We start from the raw sequence: 18221 nt of genomic DNA on the forward strand, positions 1-18221 counted from the left end.
ACGGTTTCAGTTATTACACCATTGTCAATCTCTGATAAACTATCAGATAAACTAAAAAACTAAGAAATTGTCGAAAATAGTTTATCAGAGATTGACAATGGTGTAATAACCGAAACCGGTCTTTCTAATTATCAATAAATCAGTGGTTTTTTGACAATTTCTTAGTCTTTTTCATTCGAAATTAAACATCCCTAAATAACTCAAATAGCTGAAACTTTACACTATTCTCTTTTCTTTCTATTTTCAGTTTCAATTTCCTAGTTTTTCGAAATTTAATTCAATCTTGGACTATGACTACGCCCCGTTTCGGAAAGCCAATTCTGACTTCAGCTGTTTAAAGTCGTAGTCATCATGGGGTGTTAAGTAATCGTAGACCACTTTTAAATTTATTGGATTTTAAAAAACTATAAAATTGAACGCAAAATAAAATAAATATAAGAAAGTATGAAATTTCAGGTGTTTTGGATTATTTAGGAATGTTTCATTACGTAAAGGAAAAATCTGGTGTGGCGCACTCACACAACTTTCCTTGCCGTTATGAAAATTGATCACCTGACGCTAGTGTTCCCGCGCATCTCAAGTCTACTATTCAAAGATTTGAGCCAGCTGATGACAGAATAATAACGCTGGAGACACACGATGTGTGCTATCTCTTCATAGTGAATGATTTAATAGAATCAACAGTTGCCAACAGTTTGCAATTGAATAATCACATTTTCTCGAATTTCGAGCTTATTTTCATTTTAGGTGAAAATGTTACTAAACATTAATTGTAGAGATTTTCATGCTCAATCTTTCCCACTTGAAAGTTTCCCACTTTTCTGTTTCAATTGTATCTGAAGCCTGATAATTGGGAATCTATCTGCATTGATGGGGCGGAACTCCTGAAATTTTTACAGATATGGGACTTGTGGCAGTTGATAGAGCTAATCGATGACTATTTTAGGTATGAATTTGATCAAAGCCGTTGGAGCCGTTTCCGAGAAAATCACGAAAAACCCTGTGTTTGACAACATTTTCGTCATTTTAGCCGCCATCTTGAATTGCATTTGATCGAAAATGTTCGTGTCGGATACACTTATGTTGTAAGGACCTTACGTTCCAAATTTCAAGTCATTCCGGTGATTGGGAGATAAGATATCGTGTACACAGACGCACATACACTCACACAAACACACACACACACACACACACCCACCACACACACACACACACACACCCACACACACACACACACACACACCCACACACACACACACACACACACACACACACACACACACACATACAGACCAATACCCAAAAACCACTTCTTTGGACTCAGGGGACCTTGAAACGTATAGAAATTTAGAAATTGTGTTACCTTAATTTTTTTCGGAAAGCAATACTTTCCTTACCTATGGTAATAGGGCAAGGAAAGTAATAAATATAAGAAAGTGTGAAGTTTCAGGTGTTTTGGATTATTTAGGAATGTTTCATATCATAAAGGAAAAACGTTTCCAATTAACAAGAAAATAAAGATTACCATGGAAACTATGACTAGGCCTACGCCCCGTTTCGGAAAGCCAATTTTCTGACTCCATCAGTTTAAAGTCTAGAACTTAGACCTCAATTTCGATCTAATGCAATTCAAGATGGCGGCTAAAATGGCGAAAATGTTGTCAAAAACAGGGTTTTTCGCGATTTTCTCGAAAACGGCTCCAACGATTTTGATGAAATTTATACTTGATATAGTCATTGATAAGCTCTATCAACTGCCACAAGTCCCATATCTGTAAAAATTCCAGGAGCTCCGCCCCGTCTTTGTGAAGTTTGATTTTAGATTCCCAATTATCAGGCTTCAGATACAATTTGAACAAAAATTTCAAGTGGAAACGATTGAGCATAAAAATCTCTACAATTAATGTTCAGTAACATTTTCACCTAAAATTGAAAATAAGCTCGAAATTCGAGAAAATGTGATTATTCAATTGCCAACTGTTGGCAACTGTTGATTCTATTTAATCATTCACTATGAAGAGATAGCAGACCTCGTGTGTCTCCAGCGTTATTGTCCTGTCACCAGCTGGCTCAGATCTTTGAATAGTAGACTTGAGATGCGCGGGAACACTAGCGTCAGGTGATCAATTTTCATAACTAAACGGCAAGGAAAGTTGTGTGAGTGCGCCACACCAGATTTTTATTTTACTTTTTTAAATAATCACTCATATTTTATTCGCACGCAAAAATATTACCCAATAATAAATAATACATAATTGACATAAAACATTTTTTCAATTGATTATAACTCTACATTGTTGGAAAACGATGTGGGAAAGATTTGTGGAGGAGAAAAGAGATAGCGCTATCTGCTTTGTCGAATGATAGACAAGGATAGCAACACCAATGTTAATCAGCTGCTGCCATTATAACGTGGACCTCATATACTTTTTTTCAAGAGTGTATCTGGCAATGTTGCGGAGCTAAGATAAAGGATAGCGCTATCTGCTTTGTCGAATGATAGACAAGGATAGCAACACCAATGTTGATCAAATACTGCCTTTATAACGTGGACTTAACTTTATAAGAGGGAGTCTTAAACAGGCAATATATATTTTATATGCGTAGGGTAAGGGTGATTAATTTAAATAGTCCCATATAATAATAGAAAAATAATAATTCCATATAATAAAATCCTACTCACCCTTGTCTATACTAGTTCAGTAGATTGAAGATAATTAAATAAATATAGACCATCTTGAAATAATAGCCTCAAATTAACCCTAGAGATTCATAGTAAGCTGTCAGTATGTCTTCGAATAGCATTGATGCCCCACATTCAAACATTTTGCTGACTGATCTCAATAAATATTATACAGTATATGTAGTATATATATATAGTATATATATATATATATATATATATATAGATATATATAATATAATGTATGTATATATATGTATATGTATAGTTATACAGTATATAAACATACAGTAACACTAAATCACTTTGAAAAGAATTGGACCACCAGATCTAAATATAAGGAGAAGGAGGTGAAGAAGAAGAAAAAGAAGGAGGAGGAAGAGGAGGTGAAGAAGAAGGAGGAGAAGAAGACACGTGGAGGAGAATAAGATGAAGAAGAAGGAGAATTAGAAGGAGAAGAAGTTAAAGGAGGAGAAAGAGACGGATGAAGAAGAAGGAGTAAGGGGAGGAGAGGAGGGAGGCGAAGAAGGGGGAGAAGAGGGAGGAGAAGAAGAAGACAGGTGGAGAAGAAGAAGAAGGAGAAGGAGAAGTTGAAGGAGGAAAGAAGGAGGGGAGAAGAGGAAGTAGTAGGTGGAGAAGAGGGTGGATAAGTAGGAGGAGATGGAGGATGTGGAGAAGAAGGAGGAGAAGGAGGAGGTGGACAAGAAGGAGAATTAGAAGAAGAAGAAGATAGGAGAAGAAGATGAAGTGTGAGTTGGTGGAGAGGTAGGAGAAGAAGACAGGTGGAGGAGAAGACGGAGAAGAAGAAGGAGAAGAAGTAAAAGGTGAAGGAGAACGAGAAGAGGGAGGGGAAGGAGGAGAAGAAGAAGACAGGTGGAGGTAAAGATGAAGAAGAAGAAGGAGAAGGAGAAGGAGAAGAAGTAAGAGGTGGAGGAAGAGGAAGTGGAGAAGTATGAGAGAGAGAGGATGAGGAAGAGGAGAGAAAAGAGGAAGAAGGAGGAAAAGAAGGAGACGGGGGAAGACATTCTTCTCCTGTCTTCTTTTTCTTCTTCTTCTTCTTCTCCTTCTTCCTCTTCTTCTTCTCTTCTTCTTCTTCTATCTCCTTCTGCAATCTTCTTCTTCTTCTTCTTCTTATCTTTTATCTATCCTTCTGCAATCTTTCTTCTTCTTCTTTTTATCTCCTCTGCAATCTTTCTTCTTCTTCTTCTTCTGTTCTTCGATATCTTCTGCAATCTTTTCTTCTTCTTCTTAATCCTCCTTCTGCCATCTTCTTCTTCTTCTTCTTCTTCTTCTTCTTCTTCTTCTTCTTCTTCTTCTGTCTCCTTCTGCCATCTTCTTCTTCTTCTTCTTCTATCTCCTTCTGCAATCTTCTTCTTCTTCTTCTTCTTTTCTTCTTCTTCTATCTCCTTCTGCAATCTTCTTCTTCTTCTTCTTCTATCTCCTTCTGCAATCTTCTTCTTCTTCTTCTTCTTCTTCTTCTTCTTCTTCTATCTCCTTCTGCCATCTTCTTCTTCTTCTTCTTCTATCTCCTTCTGCAATCTTCTTCTTCTTCTTGTTCTTCTCCTTCTTCTCCACAATGTTGCATGTTATCTTGTACTGCTTAATACAGTATTAGTACACTCATATCTATAGTGTGGTCCACGTTATAATGGCAGTGGATAAAGATCGAAGAATAGCGATGCCGATTCTCTGCATTAACGAATTATATTTCTACACTGTCAAAAACATAATTGGCATCGTTGTGGACCTAGAAAAGGATAGTACCACCGGCTTTGTCGAATGATAGACAAGGATAGCAAAACCAAAGTTGATCAAATACTGTCATTATAACGTGGACCTCACTATAGCTTCAAAACAGGAAAGCACATTATTGGGTCAAATGGCGTGGGCTCTAAATGCTTTAGTCTCGCCACTAGAATATTCTAGAATATAGAGTCTGCGGTGTATGTATATCCTCATAGCGAATTTATCTATATATATATATATATATATATATATATATATTATATATATATTAAATATATATATTATAATTTATATATAAAAGCGAAATGGCACTCACTCACTCACTATAGGAAGATGATACAAAGATCACCACAAAATGATACAGTATCGTCTGAGCTTGATACATGACACAATAATTTCATACAAAACTTTTAAACTTTGGCAACAGAACGGAAGTAGGTGGAAGGATAGCGCTATCTGCTTTGTTGAATTATAGACAAGGATAGCAATACCATTGCTAATCAAACACTGCCATTATAACGTGGACCTGAGATAGGTACAGTATTATCTCAAATACAGATGGAATTAAATAGAGAATGCATTTATTCAAATGCTAATTAATATATAATTATTATTTAACGAAAATCCTAAATAAATGTTGCAAATCACCCCGAAGACCTCTGCTACTGCAGACATTGACAACAGGGTTAACAGCTAGATGGAAATTCGATGAGAACTACTATCCTACCGGGTTCGATTCCCGGGCTGGCAACTAATTTTTGGATAGTAGTTCTCATCGAATTTCCATCTAACCCTGTTGTCAATGTCTGCAGTAGCAGAGCTCTTCGAGGTAATTTGCAGCATTTATTTAGGATTTTCGTTAAATAATAATTATTATCTCAAATTGTTCTAATGAACCAGACGTTTTGACAATACAAAGTCAAGTTTGTAGAGATATTAAATTGTTGTTGCCTTAATGATGGATAAAATTTACTTTTATTTATTTAATTTTTACACTCTTAAGCCAGGTTTTCATTAGTAGAGTTAGTGGTAGAGTTGTCTGGGCAAGTACTAACTATCCTGTGAACTCTCTCAATGAAAACGTTCATGCATGGTAGAGCTCCAGTTTTAGTAGAGTAGAGTGGGATAGTACTCTACCACTTGCCTTCCCCCACCATTGCTTCTCACTCTACTCTACCACTACTATGCTAATGAAAACAGTATCAAGCTAGTAGAGTAGAGTCGTGCTGTAGGCTATCAAGTTTTAGAAGTATTGTTATTTATTAAAAAGTATTAATTGACCGAGCGAAGTGAGGTCTAAGATTCAAGTCGACGGTTTGACATTTCTCTTAATGTTTGAATATTTATATGTTGCGCATTTACGGCGAAACGCGGTGATAGATTTTCATTAAATTTGACAGGTATGTTCCTTTTTTAATTGCGCGTCGACGTATATACAAGGTTTTTGGAAATTTTGCATTTCAAGGATGATAAGGAAAAAGGAGCCTCCTTCATATGCCAATGTTAGAGTAAAAATCAGACTATAGAATTATTCATCATAAATCAGCTGACAAGTGATTACACAGATGTGTGGAGAAGCCAGTCTATTGCTGTATTTCCATAAGTTCTATAGTTTCAATCAGGTACTTGTGGATGAAAATAGTGCGTGAGGTCTACTGTTCACAGAACTACTAGTTTTTCAAATTCTATATATATATAAAAGCGAAATGGCACTCACTCACTGACTGACTGACTCACTCGCAGAACTAAAAATCTACCGGACCAAAAACGTTCAAATTTGGTAGGTATGTTCAGTTGGCCCTTTAGAGGCGCACTAAGAAATTCTTTTGGTAATATTTCAACTCTAAGGGCCGTTTGCACAGTATAGATTGCTAAACTCGATTAAGTTAATCGAGTTTAAGTTAATCTGAAAGTTTAAACTTGAATCGGTTTTCTCAGTGCATTTACTAATCCAGTTTAAGTTGAACTAGTTTACCGTTAAGTTGGTAATAGAATGTCATTGTTTATAATAACAAGGAAGGCCGATTTTTACAGGAAATTTGTTATTTGTTTACAAACCATCAGAAAATTGAGGTTATGTAGCTACTATTTTAGTATTTTCTTGTTCTTGTTCAAAATCCACAGAGCTGTAAGCTGTACGGTTATAAAAGTGGAAAGCGATCAAGATATTCTTTAAAAACTTATGTTTAGTTGGCACCAGAAAATATATTTTAGAATGTAAGATAAAAATGTTATTTTGTCACGCTTGAATCTACTATGGTCTTCCTCGTTTATTAGAAATCTCTCAAAAGCAATATATCTCAGTAATGTGTTATTAAAAACATGTTTTCTAATCGAAGACCACTGTTAAAAATTGTCTTAATTTCTATCAAGTGGTTTATTCAATCAAAATACTAAATTGGCAGTTGCTGTACTCAAGCAAAACCGTTAAAAAATTCTCTATCCCAGAAATTCAAATGATTTGTTTTTGAAATTGAAGTTGCTTTCCATGACGAAACACTATATAATAACTTTGTTGAAGTTCTGGTCTGATTTGTTTTTGCCCAATTTTTCTCAGTTTCAAAATTTCTTCGCAGTCATCTTTATCAATCGCATTAAAAACTTCTATCAATTCCTCCATTATAATTATTCTTACATTCAAATAATGATCCACTATAACCTAAATTAATAATGATTATCGTCTACAGAAGCATTAAAAACAAACGTCGAAAAATAATTTACTAGCAGCTGTTTCCCCATCAAATCTTTACAGATGTCAAGTTAATCCAAGCTATTAGGTTTAAACCTCCTGCTTTGGAAGTTTAAACTTTCCCAGAATTTAAACTCAATACAGAGTTTAAAGTGATACTGTGCAAACGGAATTTCAGTTTAAACCAAAAAAAAATCCAGATTTGGTTTAAGCTTTAGCTTAAACTAACACTGTGCAAACGGCGCTAAGGGTGGTTTTGAAGGGTTTAAAGTTCGTCTTTTAGCATGTATATTCTTCTTATTCTCTTAATTAAAATTGAAAAATGTCCATACCATATGTTAATATAGAACTATAATCTAGAGAGAGTACCTCTTCGAAACAGTTGTTAACTGGCAACTAAATTAATAATTTTGTCAGGTTGGCATTAAGTTGAGTTAACTTTGTTAGGTTCGCACCAAGTTGAAGATTGAAATGCATTTATCGCTGAAAAATTGATTGGGCACTGCTACTTTAATCAGAGCTAATCCTGGGAATATTATATGGCGAGCGAAGCGAGCCTGACAGCTAGTATTATATATAAATAGCTACATATATACATGTAAATTTATACTGTGAGTACTTCAATTTGGTCAAATGCCATTTCACGTTGATTTGACATGCTTAGTTACATGCTTTAGTCTCATTGGTTGTTTACTCATTCTTCTTGAAGAAGAAGAAGGAGAAGAAGGAGATATGAGGAATAAGAATAAGGAGAAGAAGAAGAAAATGAAGAAGAAGAAGTAGAAAAGGATGAAGAACACAGGAAGAGAAGACAGGATAAAGGATAAGAAGACATGGGAAGAACACTGGAGAAGAAGAAGAAGAAGAAGAAAACAGGAGAAAATGAAGAAGGAGAAGAACGAGAAGATGGAGAAGAGAGAAGATGGGGGAAAAGAAGACAGGACAGGGAAAGAAGACAAGATGAAGGATAAGAAGAAGAAGAAGAGGAAGAAGAAGGAGAAGAAGAAAAGAAAGAAGTAGACAAGGGAAGAAGACAGCACGAATGATAAGAAGACTGGAGGTGAAGAAGTGCATTGGTGAAGGAGAAAACGAAGAAGGAGAAGAAGAAGAAGAAGAAGAAGAAGAAGAAGAAGAAGAAGAAGAAGAAGAGAAGAAGAAGAAGAAGAAGGAGTAGGTGATGGAGTGGGAGGAGGTGGAGCAGGAGGAATAGGAAGAAGACAATGGAAGACAGTGGAAGAAGAAGAGGAAGAAGAAAACATGAGAAGGAAAAGAAGAAGAAGAAGAAGAAGAAAAAGAAATAGGACAAGAAGTGATGAAGAAGGAAGAGAAAATAAGAAGACAGGATAAAGGGTAAGAAGGAGAAGAAGAAGAAGAAGGAGAAGAAAAAAGACAAGAGGTGATGAAGAAGAAGAAGAAGAAGAAGGAGTAGGTGATGGAGTGGGAGGAGGTGGAGCAGGAGGAATAGGAAGAAGACAATGGAAGACAGTGGAAGAAGAAGAGGAAGAAGAAAACATGAGAAGGAAAAGAAGAAGAAGAAGAAGAAGAAAAAGAAATAGGACAAGAAGTGATGAAGAAGGAAGAGAAAATAAGAAGACAGGATAAAGGGTAAGAAGGAGAAGAAGAAGAAGAAGGAGAAGAAAAAAGACAAGAGGTGATGAAGAAGGAAGAAAAAAATGAGAAGACAGGATAAAGGGTAAGAAGGAGAAGAAGAAGAAGGAGGTGGAGGAGGAGAAGAAATAGAACAGGAAAAGAAAGAGGAGGAGGAGAAGATGAAGATGGAGAAGTGGATAGGGGAAGAACAGGAAGATATTTTTACTCTGTTGGCTTCAGTGAAGGCTTGTCACGATTTTTTGGAAAAAAAAGGAAAGCTGGATTTTCATCTAGGGCGTAAATGCCTCCATTTAGGGCGTAAATGCCTCCAGTTAGGGTGTGAATGCCCTCATTTAGGGTGTAAATGCCTTCATTCAGGGCGTAAATGCCTTCATTTAGGGTGTGAAAGCCCTCATTTGGGGTGTAAATGCCTTCATTCAGGGCGTAAATGCCTTCATTTAGGGTGTGAATGCCCTCATTTGGGGTGTAAATGCCTTCATTAGGGCGTAAATGCTTCCATTTAGGGTTTGAATGCCCTCATTTAGGGTGTAAATGCCTTCATTTAGGGCGTAAATGCCTCCATTTAGGGTGTGAATGCCCTCATTTAGGGTGTAAATAATTCATTTAGGGCATAAATGCCTCCATTTAGGGTGTAAATGCCTTCATTTAGGGCGTAAATGCCTTCATTTAGGGTGTGAATGCCCTCATTTGGGGCGTACATGCCTTCATTTAGGGCGTAAATGCCTCCATTTAGGGTGTGAATGCCCTCATTTCCAGGCATCCGAGTGGACGTCTTCGATAAACTTCTCTTATCAAAAATCTAAATTGCGTAGAAATGGAGATAGAAAAATTCTAATTTCAGATTCGGATTCAACACCTTGGAATTAATTTGGCTCACGTTTAATTAAAAAAATGAAAAATGAGGAATCAACAGAGATCTTGGAGAAACACCTTCTAAAAATTACAATAACCAAGAACAGAGCGAAAAGCTCTGTCAGCCCACAGATGTCTTTTGATGTGAATACAAACTTTGAGGACGTCAGAATATCTGTGCTCTTTTGCTCTGCCATTCTGCAGATGAAAAAAGTTTGGTGTGAATAGACCTTATATCTTTTGTTTTTCACTATTATTGACCAAGCGAAGTGAGGTCTAAGATTCAAGTCGACGGTTTGGCATTTCTCATGTTTAAATGTTTAAATGTTCATAAGTTTATATATTTACAATGTTCACATGTTTATATGTTGCGCATTTATCGCAAAACGCGGTAATAGATTTTCATGAAATTTGACAGGTATGTTCCTTCTTAAATAGTGTGTCGACGTATATACAAGGTTTTTGGAAATTTTGCATTTCAAGGATAATAAAAAAGGAAAAAGGAGCCTCCTTCATATGCCAATATTACCGTAAAAATCAGACTATAGAAATATTCATCATAAATCAGCTGTCTAGTGGACTATAATACTACCTGTTCAAATACATCGAACATCTTGAAAATGTATCTTTCCATTAACGTTAGTAGACAGTTGACTATAATACTACCCGTTCAAAAACATCAAACATCTTGAAAATTGTATCTTTCCATCAACGTTGTAGACAGTTGCAGCCAGACCTGATAACAGCGCTCACACTCACATTCCGGGACGACATGTCACAGTACGATATAGGACAGAAAGCTCTATGTTTTTTTAGGATTTTTTCTAGACATTTTAAATTGATAAATTATTTATTAATTTTTGAGAAAACATAACAACAGGTCAATGTAACTCACTGAGCGCGAGGTCTACTGTTCACAGAACTACTAGTTAGAAATGTTTTGATTCTTGAATAAAACGATTTGACTCTTTCGTTTTTCATCGACTACAGTATATCTTTCGATTTTCACTATTATTTATGTTTAAGAAAGTAATATCTAGAACTTATGCTTTTTTGTCTCACTTTCAGGACCAGAGGAGGAAAAAAGTGGAGGGGGTAGTGGAGGAGGACAAATCAGGAGCCAATCACAAAAAAGGAAAAGTGATTAAGTTCGGATGGGTGGAAGGAGTCTACATGAGATGTCTGCTGAATATATGGGGAGTCATGCTTTTTCTCAGACTGTCCTGGGTTATCGGCCAGGCTGGAGTGGGTGAGTACCGTATTTACCGTGGTACTGACAGACGCCCAGATCCGTGCGAGGCAAGTCTCACGCGTATGCCTCGGCGAGGCAATGTGCGTCTGTTACTATAGTGAGGTCCGCGTTAAAAGCTTAGATCAGTTATAGGGGAACGCGCCAACTAAAGTCTGAGATATATTACTTTTAACATGAAGAGGAGAAACTCATTTCTCCCTCCACAGTTTGTAGCGTAGACACAGACAGACATCCTGCGCACAATTGGATGCGCCATGTCATTTTGCTTCATGCTCTTGTGATGAAAACAATATTATACCTGCTGACCTGCTGACTTGGATCATTGCCAGCAATAGCTGGAAGGGAATTGTTGGTGCGACGCTGCAAAGCTCTCTCACACAGACACAAAAGAAGGAGAATGCTGCTAAGTAGTGGGAGTGATTAGTGGAGGATAGAGCATCGGACCTCTCCGTTTTCGAGAAAGAGCCGTGTTAAAAGTAATTTCTCTCTCACTTTAGTCTCCCCGACAGTAAAGCTCCTTTTGAAACCACATTCGAGGGGATTTACTGACGGCGTCAACTGAGCTCCTGAGAGAGGAGCTTTACTGACGGAGAGACTAGTTGTCTTCAGCGTCCGAGGAGCTAATAGAAAAGAAGAAATATAGTTTATTTTTTTAACTTTATGTTTGCATTGATAGAAGTGACAACTTCAACAAGCTTTTCTTCTAATAATCGAATTCATAGAATGTGTACAAGAGTATCTGTGATTGTGTTACTTCCCCGCCCGCTTCAAGCTGGTTCCAATGTTCAATAGGGTATTAGCTGTCGGGGAGACTAGCTGTCGGGTACGATCACAACAACCAGACCCCTCATAGGCCTATCCAGCAGGGGATCTACTGTCGGGGAGACTAGTTGTCGTGAGCGTGTGAGGAGCCTAGTTTTCGCCGACAACTCGGCTCCTACGTTCTAGTAGGGGATTTACTGTTGGGGAGACTAGTTGACGGCAATGGTATATTTTACCAGGGGATTTACTGACGCCTGTGATCAAAATAGCGAGGAGTCTAGTTGTTGGAGAGACAGGTTGACGGCGACCCAGATATAGAATAGACACGGCCCATTGTATATTCATACTGGAAGCCAACATCTACTGCCATATCGCCAAGTCGTGACTTCAGCATCAGATAGAAAACTTTCCTGTAGAGTTTGTTAACATTGCTTTCCATAGCAGATTGTGTCTATTTCAGCGGGAGCGCAGCGAGAGTTTACCATTTTAATGAATAATAATTCACATCCTCCTGAAATAGACACAATCTGAAAGTTTTCTATCCGATGATGACGTCACGATTTGGCGATATGGTAGTAGATGTTGGCTTCAGAGGCTGGACTTCCCAGCGTGTCTATTCTATAACTGGTCTAAGGTTAAAAGGGCCGGGTTCAATATTGACATTGGTGTTGCTATCCTTGTCTGTCATTCCACAACCCAGATAACGCTATCCCTTCCCACCCCCACAACGTTCCCAGATAGTTTCTTAACAAAGTAGAAGTATAATTGATCAACAAAATATTTAATCTCGATTATGAAAATATATTATCTAATCATTGAATACTATATTCCCTTGACAAATGAAATAGGTAATCATTATTGTGATTCATTATTGTAATTCATTATTATGTACCTATAAAATGCAATTCAGTATTTTTAAACATGAATTAACAGTTAATAATACATCAGATATACCGGTATCGGGTATAGAAGGCACTGACAAGGCAGAGAATCAGTAACGCTGTTCACCTATCTCAAGAAAATTACATTGAAAATTATTATTTGATATTGTTTTTGAATCAATAATAAATTTCAGTGAATTTGAGTAAATATATAGTGGAATACAAGAATGAACAGTTACTATTACATCAATAAACCTGTATCAGAAGCTACCGTCTATAGAGGGCATTGACAAGGCAGAGAATCGGTAACACGGTCCTCCTATATCAAGAAAATCACAGTAATGATTATTGTTCCGTATTGGTTTCAATTACAAATGAGTTTCAGTAAATTCGATTCATTCTACTATATTATAGTAGAATACAAGAATGGACTATTAATATTACAATATAGGAGCACCGGGATTCGCTCGTTATTTTTATTTATTGATAAACAAAACAAAATTCTCTCAAATGATCGTGTTTATATTCTACAGCTGGCTGTACGTCAGCTTATGAATTTCGGGGATGAGATATTTTGATTTTCCACAGACCGAATGCGTCTCACTCACTTTTTTATTATCCACAGACGACAAAATCTCACCTGTTTTTCCAAGGATGAATAATTATCCTTTTAATGTCGTTCAGCGAGTTTACCCAGGGATGAGACCTGGTGCAATCGAATTTTTATATTATAAACCTACTGTGTTCCAAATTTCGTGTAAATTGTTAGAGCCGTTTTCGAGATCCGTTGGACATGAATAACCATAAATAAATATAGATAACCAAGTATAAAAAATATATATATAAATAACCAAATATAAAAATATATACAGAAATTGCTCGCTTAATATAATAGGATCAGATATACCGTTATCAGGTATCCTCAATAGAAGGCAGTGACAAGGCAGAGGATCGGTAACTCTGTTCTCCAATCTCAAGAAAATTACATTGATGATTATTGTAATGTTTTTGAATTATTAATAAATTTCAGTGTTTTTGAGTAAATATAATAGTAGAAAATAAGAATGAACTGTTGTTATTACATCAATTAAACCTGTATCAGCTACATAGTAAGGCATGGACAAGGCAGAGAATCGGTAACACTGTCCTCCTATCTCAAGAAAATTAAATTGCTGATTATTGTTTCGTATTGGTTTTAATTGAAAATAAATTTCAGTAAATTTGATTAAATTCGATAACATCTCTGTTTTTAGTGTAAATTTAAAATTTAATTAAAATGATTTTCGCAGGCATGGGATTTGCAGTTATATTCCTAGCGAATATTGTAACACTGGCTACCACCCTATCAATGTCTGCAGTTAGCACCAACGGACTTATAGAAGCAGGTAATTAATTTTGTTTTCCTCCACCTACTGTCTAAAATACTTACTTTACTCCCTGAAACATAATACTTAAGTGTCACTTTTTCGCTCTTGGTAGTAAAAAACAGAAAAACTCCCTAGGGAGGAAAAGTGACTCCATTTAAATAACATGGGAAGCATCTCTATTTTTAAAACTTACATGGTAATAGGTTAGAAGGTCTAAGCTCAGATGAAAAAGCGTAATAGAGGTGTCTGTCATTGAGTCAACTGAATTCAATACCACAACCAGAAATTTGATCAACTCATGAAATATATGTTTGTATGATATTATATTCTTAATATTAGTAGACGATACAAATTTATACAATTTTTAAAATATTTTATTCTATTAAAAATACCAGCCAACAAATATTTTTGATCTGCAATTCAAATCTGAACCGCGTGATCTGGAGTCAGCCATTTTTGGTAGCCTGCCCAGCTGATATAATTATTGTTACAACTTTGGCCGATAGATAGCGCAATCGGCAGTGCCAATCAGACGACCGGTTTTTAGGTTTTAGATTTTAGGTTATGTTGTTAGGAAACATTGTCACCGATACGTGAGTTATTAGAATGATTTAATTTGCAGTTTCTATAAGAAAATGTAGATGGAGGAAAAATGTTGTGTACATCACGAGTGAAAAATACTTTTTCTCCCTCGCGAAAATTGTTGCCTTCGGCTTTGCCTCGGGCTTCAAACTTTTTCCCTCAGGGAGAAAAAGTCGTACTTTTCACTGTAGATATACAAATAACTATTTTATGGTAGACTATAAATTTCTAACTATTGGCTCAATATACTTCTGTGTTCTCTCTTTCTAATGTATTCCTCTTTACTCCTGTCTCCTTCCATCTTCTTCTTATTTTACTTTTCCACCACCTCCTACTCCTTCTTCTTCTTCTTCTTCATCTTCTTCTTTGCCTCCTCCTCTTCCTTCTTCTTCTTCTTCTTCTTCTTTGCCTCCTCCTCTGCCTTCTTCTTCTTCTTCTTCTTCTTCTCCCGTCATCTGCTCCTATTTCTTCTTCTTCTTCTTCTACTCCCGTCATCTTCTTCTTTTGTTCTTCTTCTTCCCATCTCCATCTTCTACCAATCCCTCTTCTTCTTCATCTTCTTCTTTGCCTCCTCCTCTTCCTTCTTCTTCTTCTCCCATCATCTGCTTCTACTACTTCTTCTTCTTCTTCTTCTTCCTCTTCTTCTTCTTCTCCTTCTTCTTCTCCTTCTTCTTCCTCTTCTTCATTTCCTTTTCCCCCCGTTTTCTTGTTCTTTCTGCCCCGACCTCACTTCTCCTTCTTGTTTACAATTGTTATATTCTTATAATTACATGAGTTAAAATAAATTAAATTAATTTATTAATATTCTCATATATTTATTTTATGTTTTCCTAGACAGAATGGAGCTCGTTATCATCTTCACGTTTCATTTTGTTGCAGGTGGCATCTACTACATGATTTCGCGTTCACTTGGTCCAGAGTTTGGTGGTGCTATAGGCCTCATGTTCACACTAGCCAATGCAGTGGCTGTCTCCATGTACATAGTGGGTTTCTGTGAGTCGGTTCAGGATATGCTGCGTTTGTTTGGGATGTCCATCATCGACAACTCCACCAATGACATCCGAGTGGTGGGCGTGGTTACGCTTGTATGCATACTAATACTGGCTTTTGTCGGCATGGAATGGGTCACAAGGGTGAGTTTTGTATCAAATTATGGTGTTGTGTATCAAGTTGAGATGATACTGTATCATATTGTGTTGATACTGTATCAAGTGTGGTGATACGGTATCATTTTTTGTTGATTCTGTATCATTTATGTAATAACAGAGAACAGAAAGCATGAGCTGATATTCCTGATATGTCATGGTGTTGGACCGTTATGATGCAAATGTGAGTGTTAACTGAAGCCGATAGTCCTAGTAGTTGTTTTTGGTGAAGCTATGTGACGCTGGTAGTCTCTCATACTGTGCCCTTCTTACACTCCCAACAACACACTAATAGTAGACAGTGTATAGGGTGTCTATGTTGCAAATGTGAGTGTTAACTGAAGCCGATAGTCCTAGTAGTTGTTTTTGGTGAAGCTATGTGACGCTGGTAGTCTCTCATACTGTGCCCTTCTTACACTCCCAACAACACACTAATAGTAGACAGTGTATAGGGTGTCTATGTTGCAAATGTGAGTGTTAACTGAAGCCGATAGTCCTAGTAGTTGTTTTTGGTGAAGCTATGTGCCGCTGGTAGTCTCTCATACTGTGCCCTTCTTACACTCTTACACTCCCAACAACACACTAACAATAGACAGTGTATAGGGTGTCTATGTTGCAAATGTGAGTGTTAACTGAAGCCGATAGTCCTAGTAGTTGTTTTTGGTGAAGCTATGTGACGCTGGTAGTCTCTCATACTGTGCCCTTCTTACACTCTTACACTCCCAACAACACACTAATAATAGACAGTGTATAGGGTGTCTATGTTGCAAATGTGAGTGTTAACTGAAGCCGATAGTCCTAGTAGTTGTTTTTGGTGAAGCTATGTGACGCTGGTATATAGTCTCTCATACTGTGCCCTTCTTACACTCTTACACTCCCAACAACACACTAATAATAGACAGTGTATAGGGTGTCTATGTTGCAAATGTGAGTGTTAACTGAAGCCGATAGTCCTAGTAGTTGTTTTTGGTGAAGCTATGTGACGCTGGTAGTCTCTCATACTGTGTCCTTCTTACACTCCCAACAACACACTAATAATAGACAGTGTATAGGGTGTCTATGTTGCAAATGTGAGTGTTAACTGAAGCCGATAGTCCTAGTAGTTGTTTTTGGTGAAGCTATGTGACGATGGTAGTCCCTCATACTGTGTTGAGATGTTGAGAAGTTGAGATGTTACTGTATCATATTGTGTTGATACTGTATCATTTTTTGTTGATACTGTATCATTTATGTAATAACAGAGAACAGAAAGCATGAGCTGATATTCCATTGCTTGTAGACTACATTAACCAAAGATGGTTATGGGCCTATTTTCAACTTTTCAAGGTTTTATTTCATCAAGTTTTCAGTTTGTCAACTATTTAAATAAACCCTTGCAAAGCACATGGAGTGGGTCACAAGGGTGAGTATATGCACTTATAGTGAGTTCCACGGTACAATGGCGGTGGAGAAAGATAGGAGAACAACATAGCCGATCCTCTGTCTTGCTTTCTATTGAGTACGTTTGACAATTGGAATAGTTATTAGTGCAACTAGTGCGCAAAGTGACAGTTTGCTGCACCAAAAGAAACGTTTACGCACGAGCCGTAGGCGAGTGCGTAATGATTTCTTGAGTGCAGCAGAGGAACTCTCCTCATGTATTTCACATTAAACTTTTCCTACAGTTACCATTGAATATGAGAAGTGGTTGATTATGGGTAAAATGATGGCTGAAATCCATCAAATGTTTGTGTGTATGATTCTGTTATTAATAACAACCTTAATTCATTTAAAAATTAATAATCCAATTGAAGTTGAAAATTCTCAGCCAAAGTTCTCATTTTTATTCATTCAAGAATGAGACAAAATACAGATAGAACAAAAAATTCGCATTCATAATACACGCCAACAGCTGATTGGGATGGCTGCAAGATGGCTGAACAGACAAGCGCATGACCTAGCAGGGAGAATCGTACCTGAGTTTGTTTCATCCAGCTGAAAATTACTGAAACAGGATTCAGAAATTTAGACTTTTGCTCAAATTACCGAGAAAAATGCTCAAAGTAAACTGAAAAATATTTTAAAAATAACATAGACAACAGAGAATATTTATTGTAGTATTCTTATGTTTTTTTATTATTTTTATTTATATGGATATCGAACGGTAATCATTTAACCTCAAAATTCGAATTCTATAATGTATATTTGATACTTTTCTCATTGCTTGCAGTTGAAATAATAATTATCAATAGAAAAGAACTATTATTTATTATTAAATGATGAGAATTCATAAATTATGATTATTTAATTATGATTTAGATGAACATTATTCTTGTTTTGGATTTCTAGATTGGGATTTTATCATAAATGTAGGGTAGCCATTGGAATGATTCTTATCTAAATCTAACCACAGTCATTGTTACCAACTTAATTTTTGTTTTCGTGCACTAATCCTCCATAATAACTCACCAACTATTTTGTGTTGCCATGTTGCAAATCCAGAGTACACAAAGTAATACTTTGCACACTAGAGCGGAAAGTGATTCTTTGCGTTCTGTAATCAGTGCAGGAATGGTCACTTTTCAAGATAACTGAAGGAAAAAATAAATTCAATTATTTCTGAGAAACTTTCTTGCTTTCACCATCCACTTATCTTTCGAAATAAAAGAGTT

The 18221-nt window shown here is 36.6% G+C and overlaps 1 protein-coding gene across 1 annotated transcript in view; it reads left to right on the forward strand.

The window, feature by feature from the left end:
• The window catches only part of LOC111060859 (bumetanide-sensitive sodium-(potassium)-chloride cotransporter), a 74488-nt gene that overhangs the window by 5017 nt on the left and 51250 nt on the right, over positions 1-18221 (forward strand). The window contains 3 exon segments of the mRNA XM_039435936.1: positions 10650-10830; positions 13766-13861; positions 15305-15558. Coding sequence (XP_039291870.1) covers positions 10650-10830; positions 13766-13861; positions 15305-15558 — 531 coding nt within the window.

Source organism: Nilaparvata lugens, chromosome 9 (genome assembly GCF_014356525.2).
Source record: "Nilaparvata lugens isolate BPH chromosome 9, ASM1435652v1, whole genome shotgun sequence".
NCBI classification, from domain to species: Eukaryota; Metazoa; Arthropoda; class Insecta; order Hemiptera; family Delphacidae; genus Nilaparvata; species Nilaparvata lugens.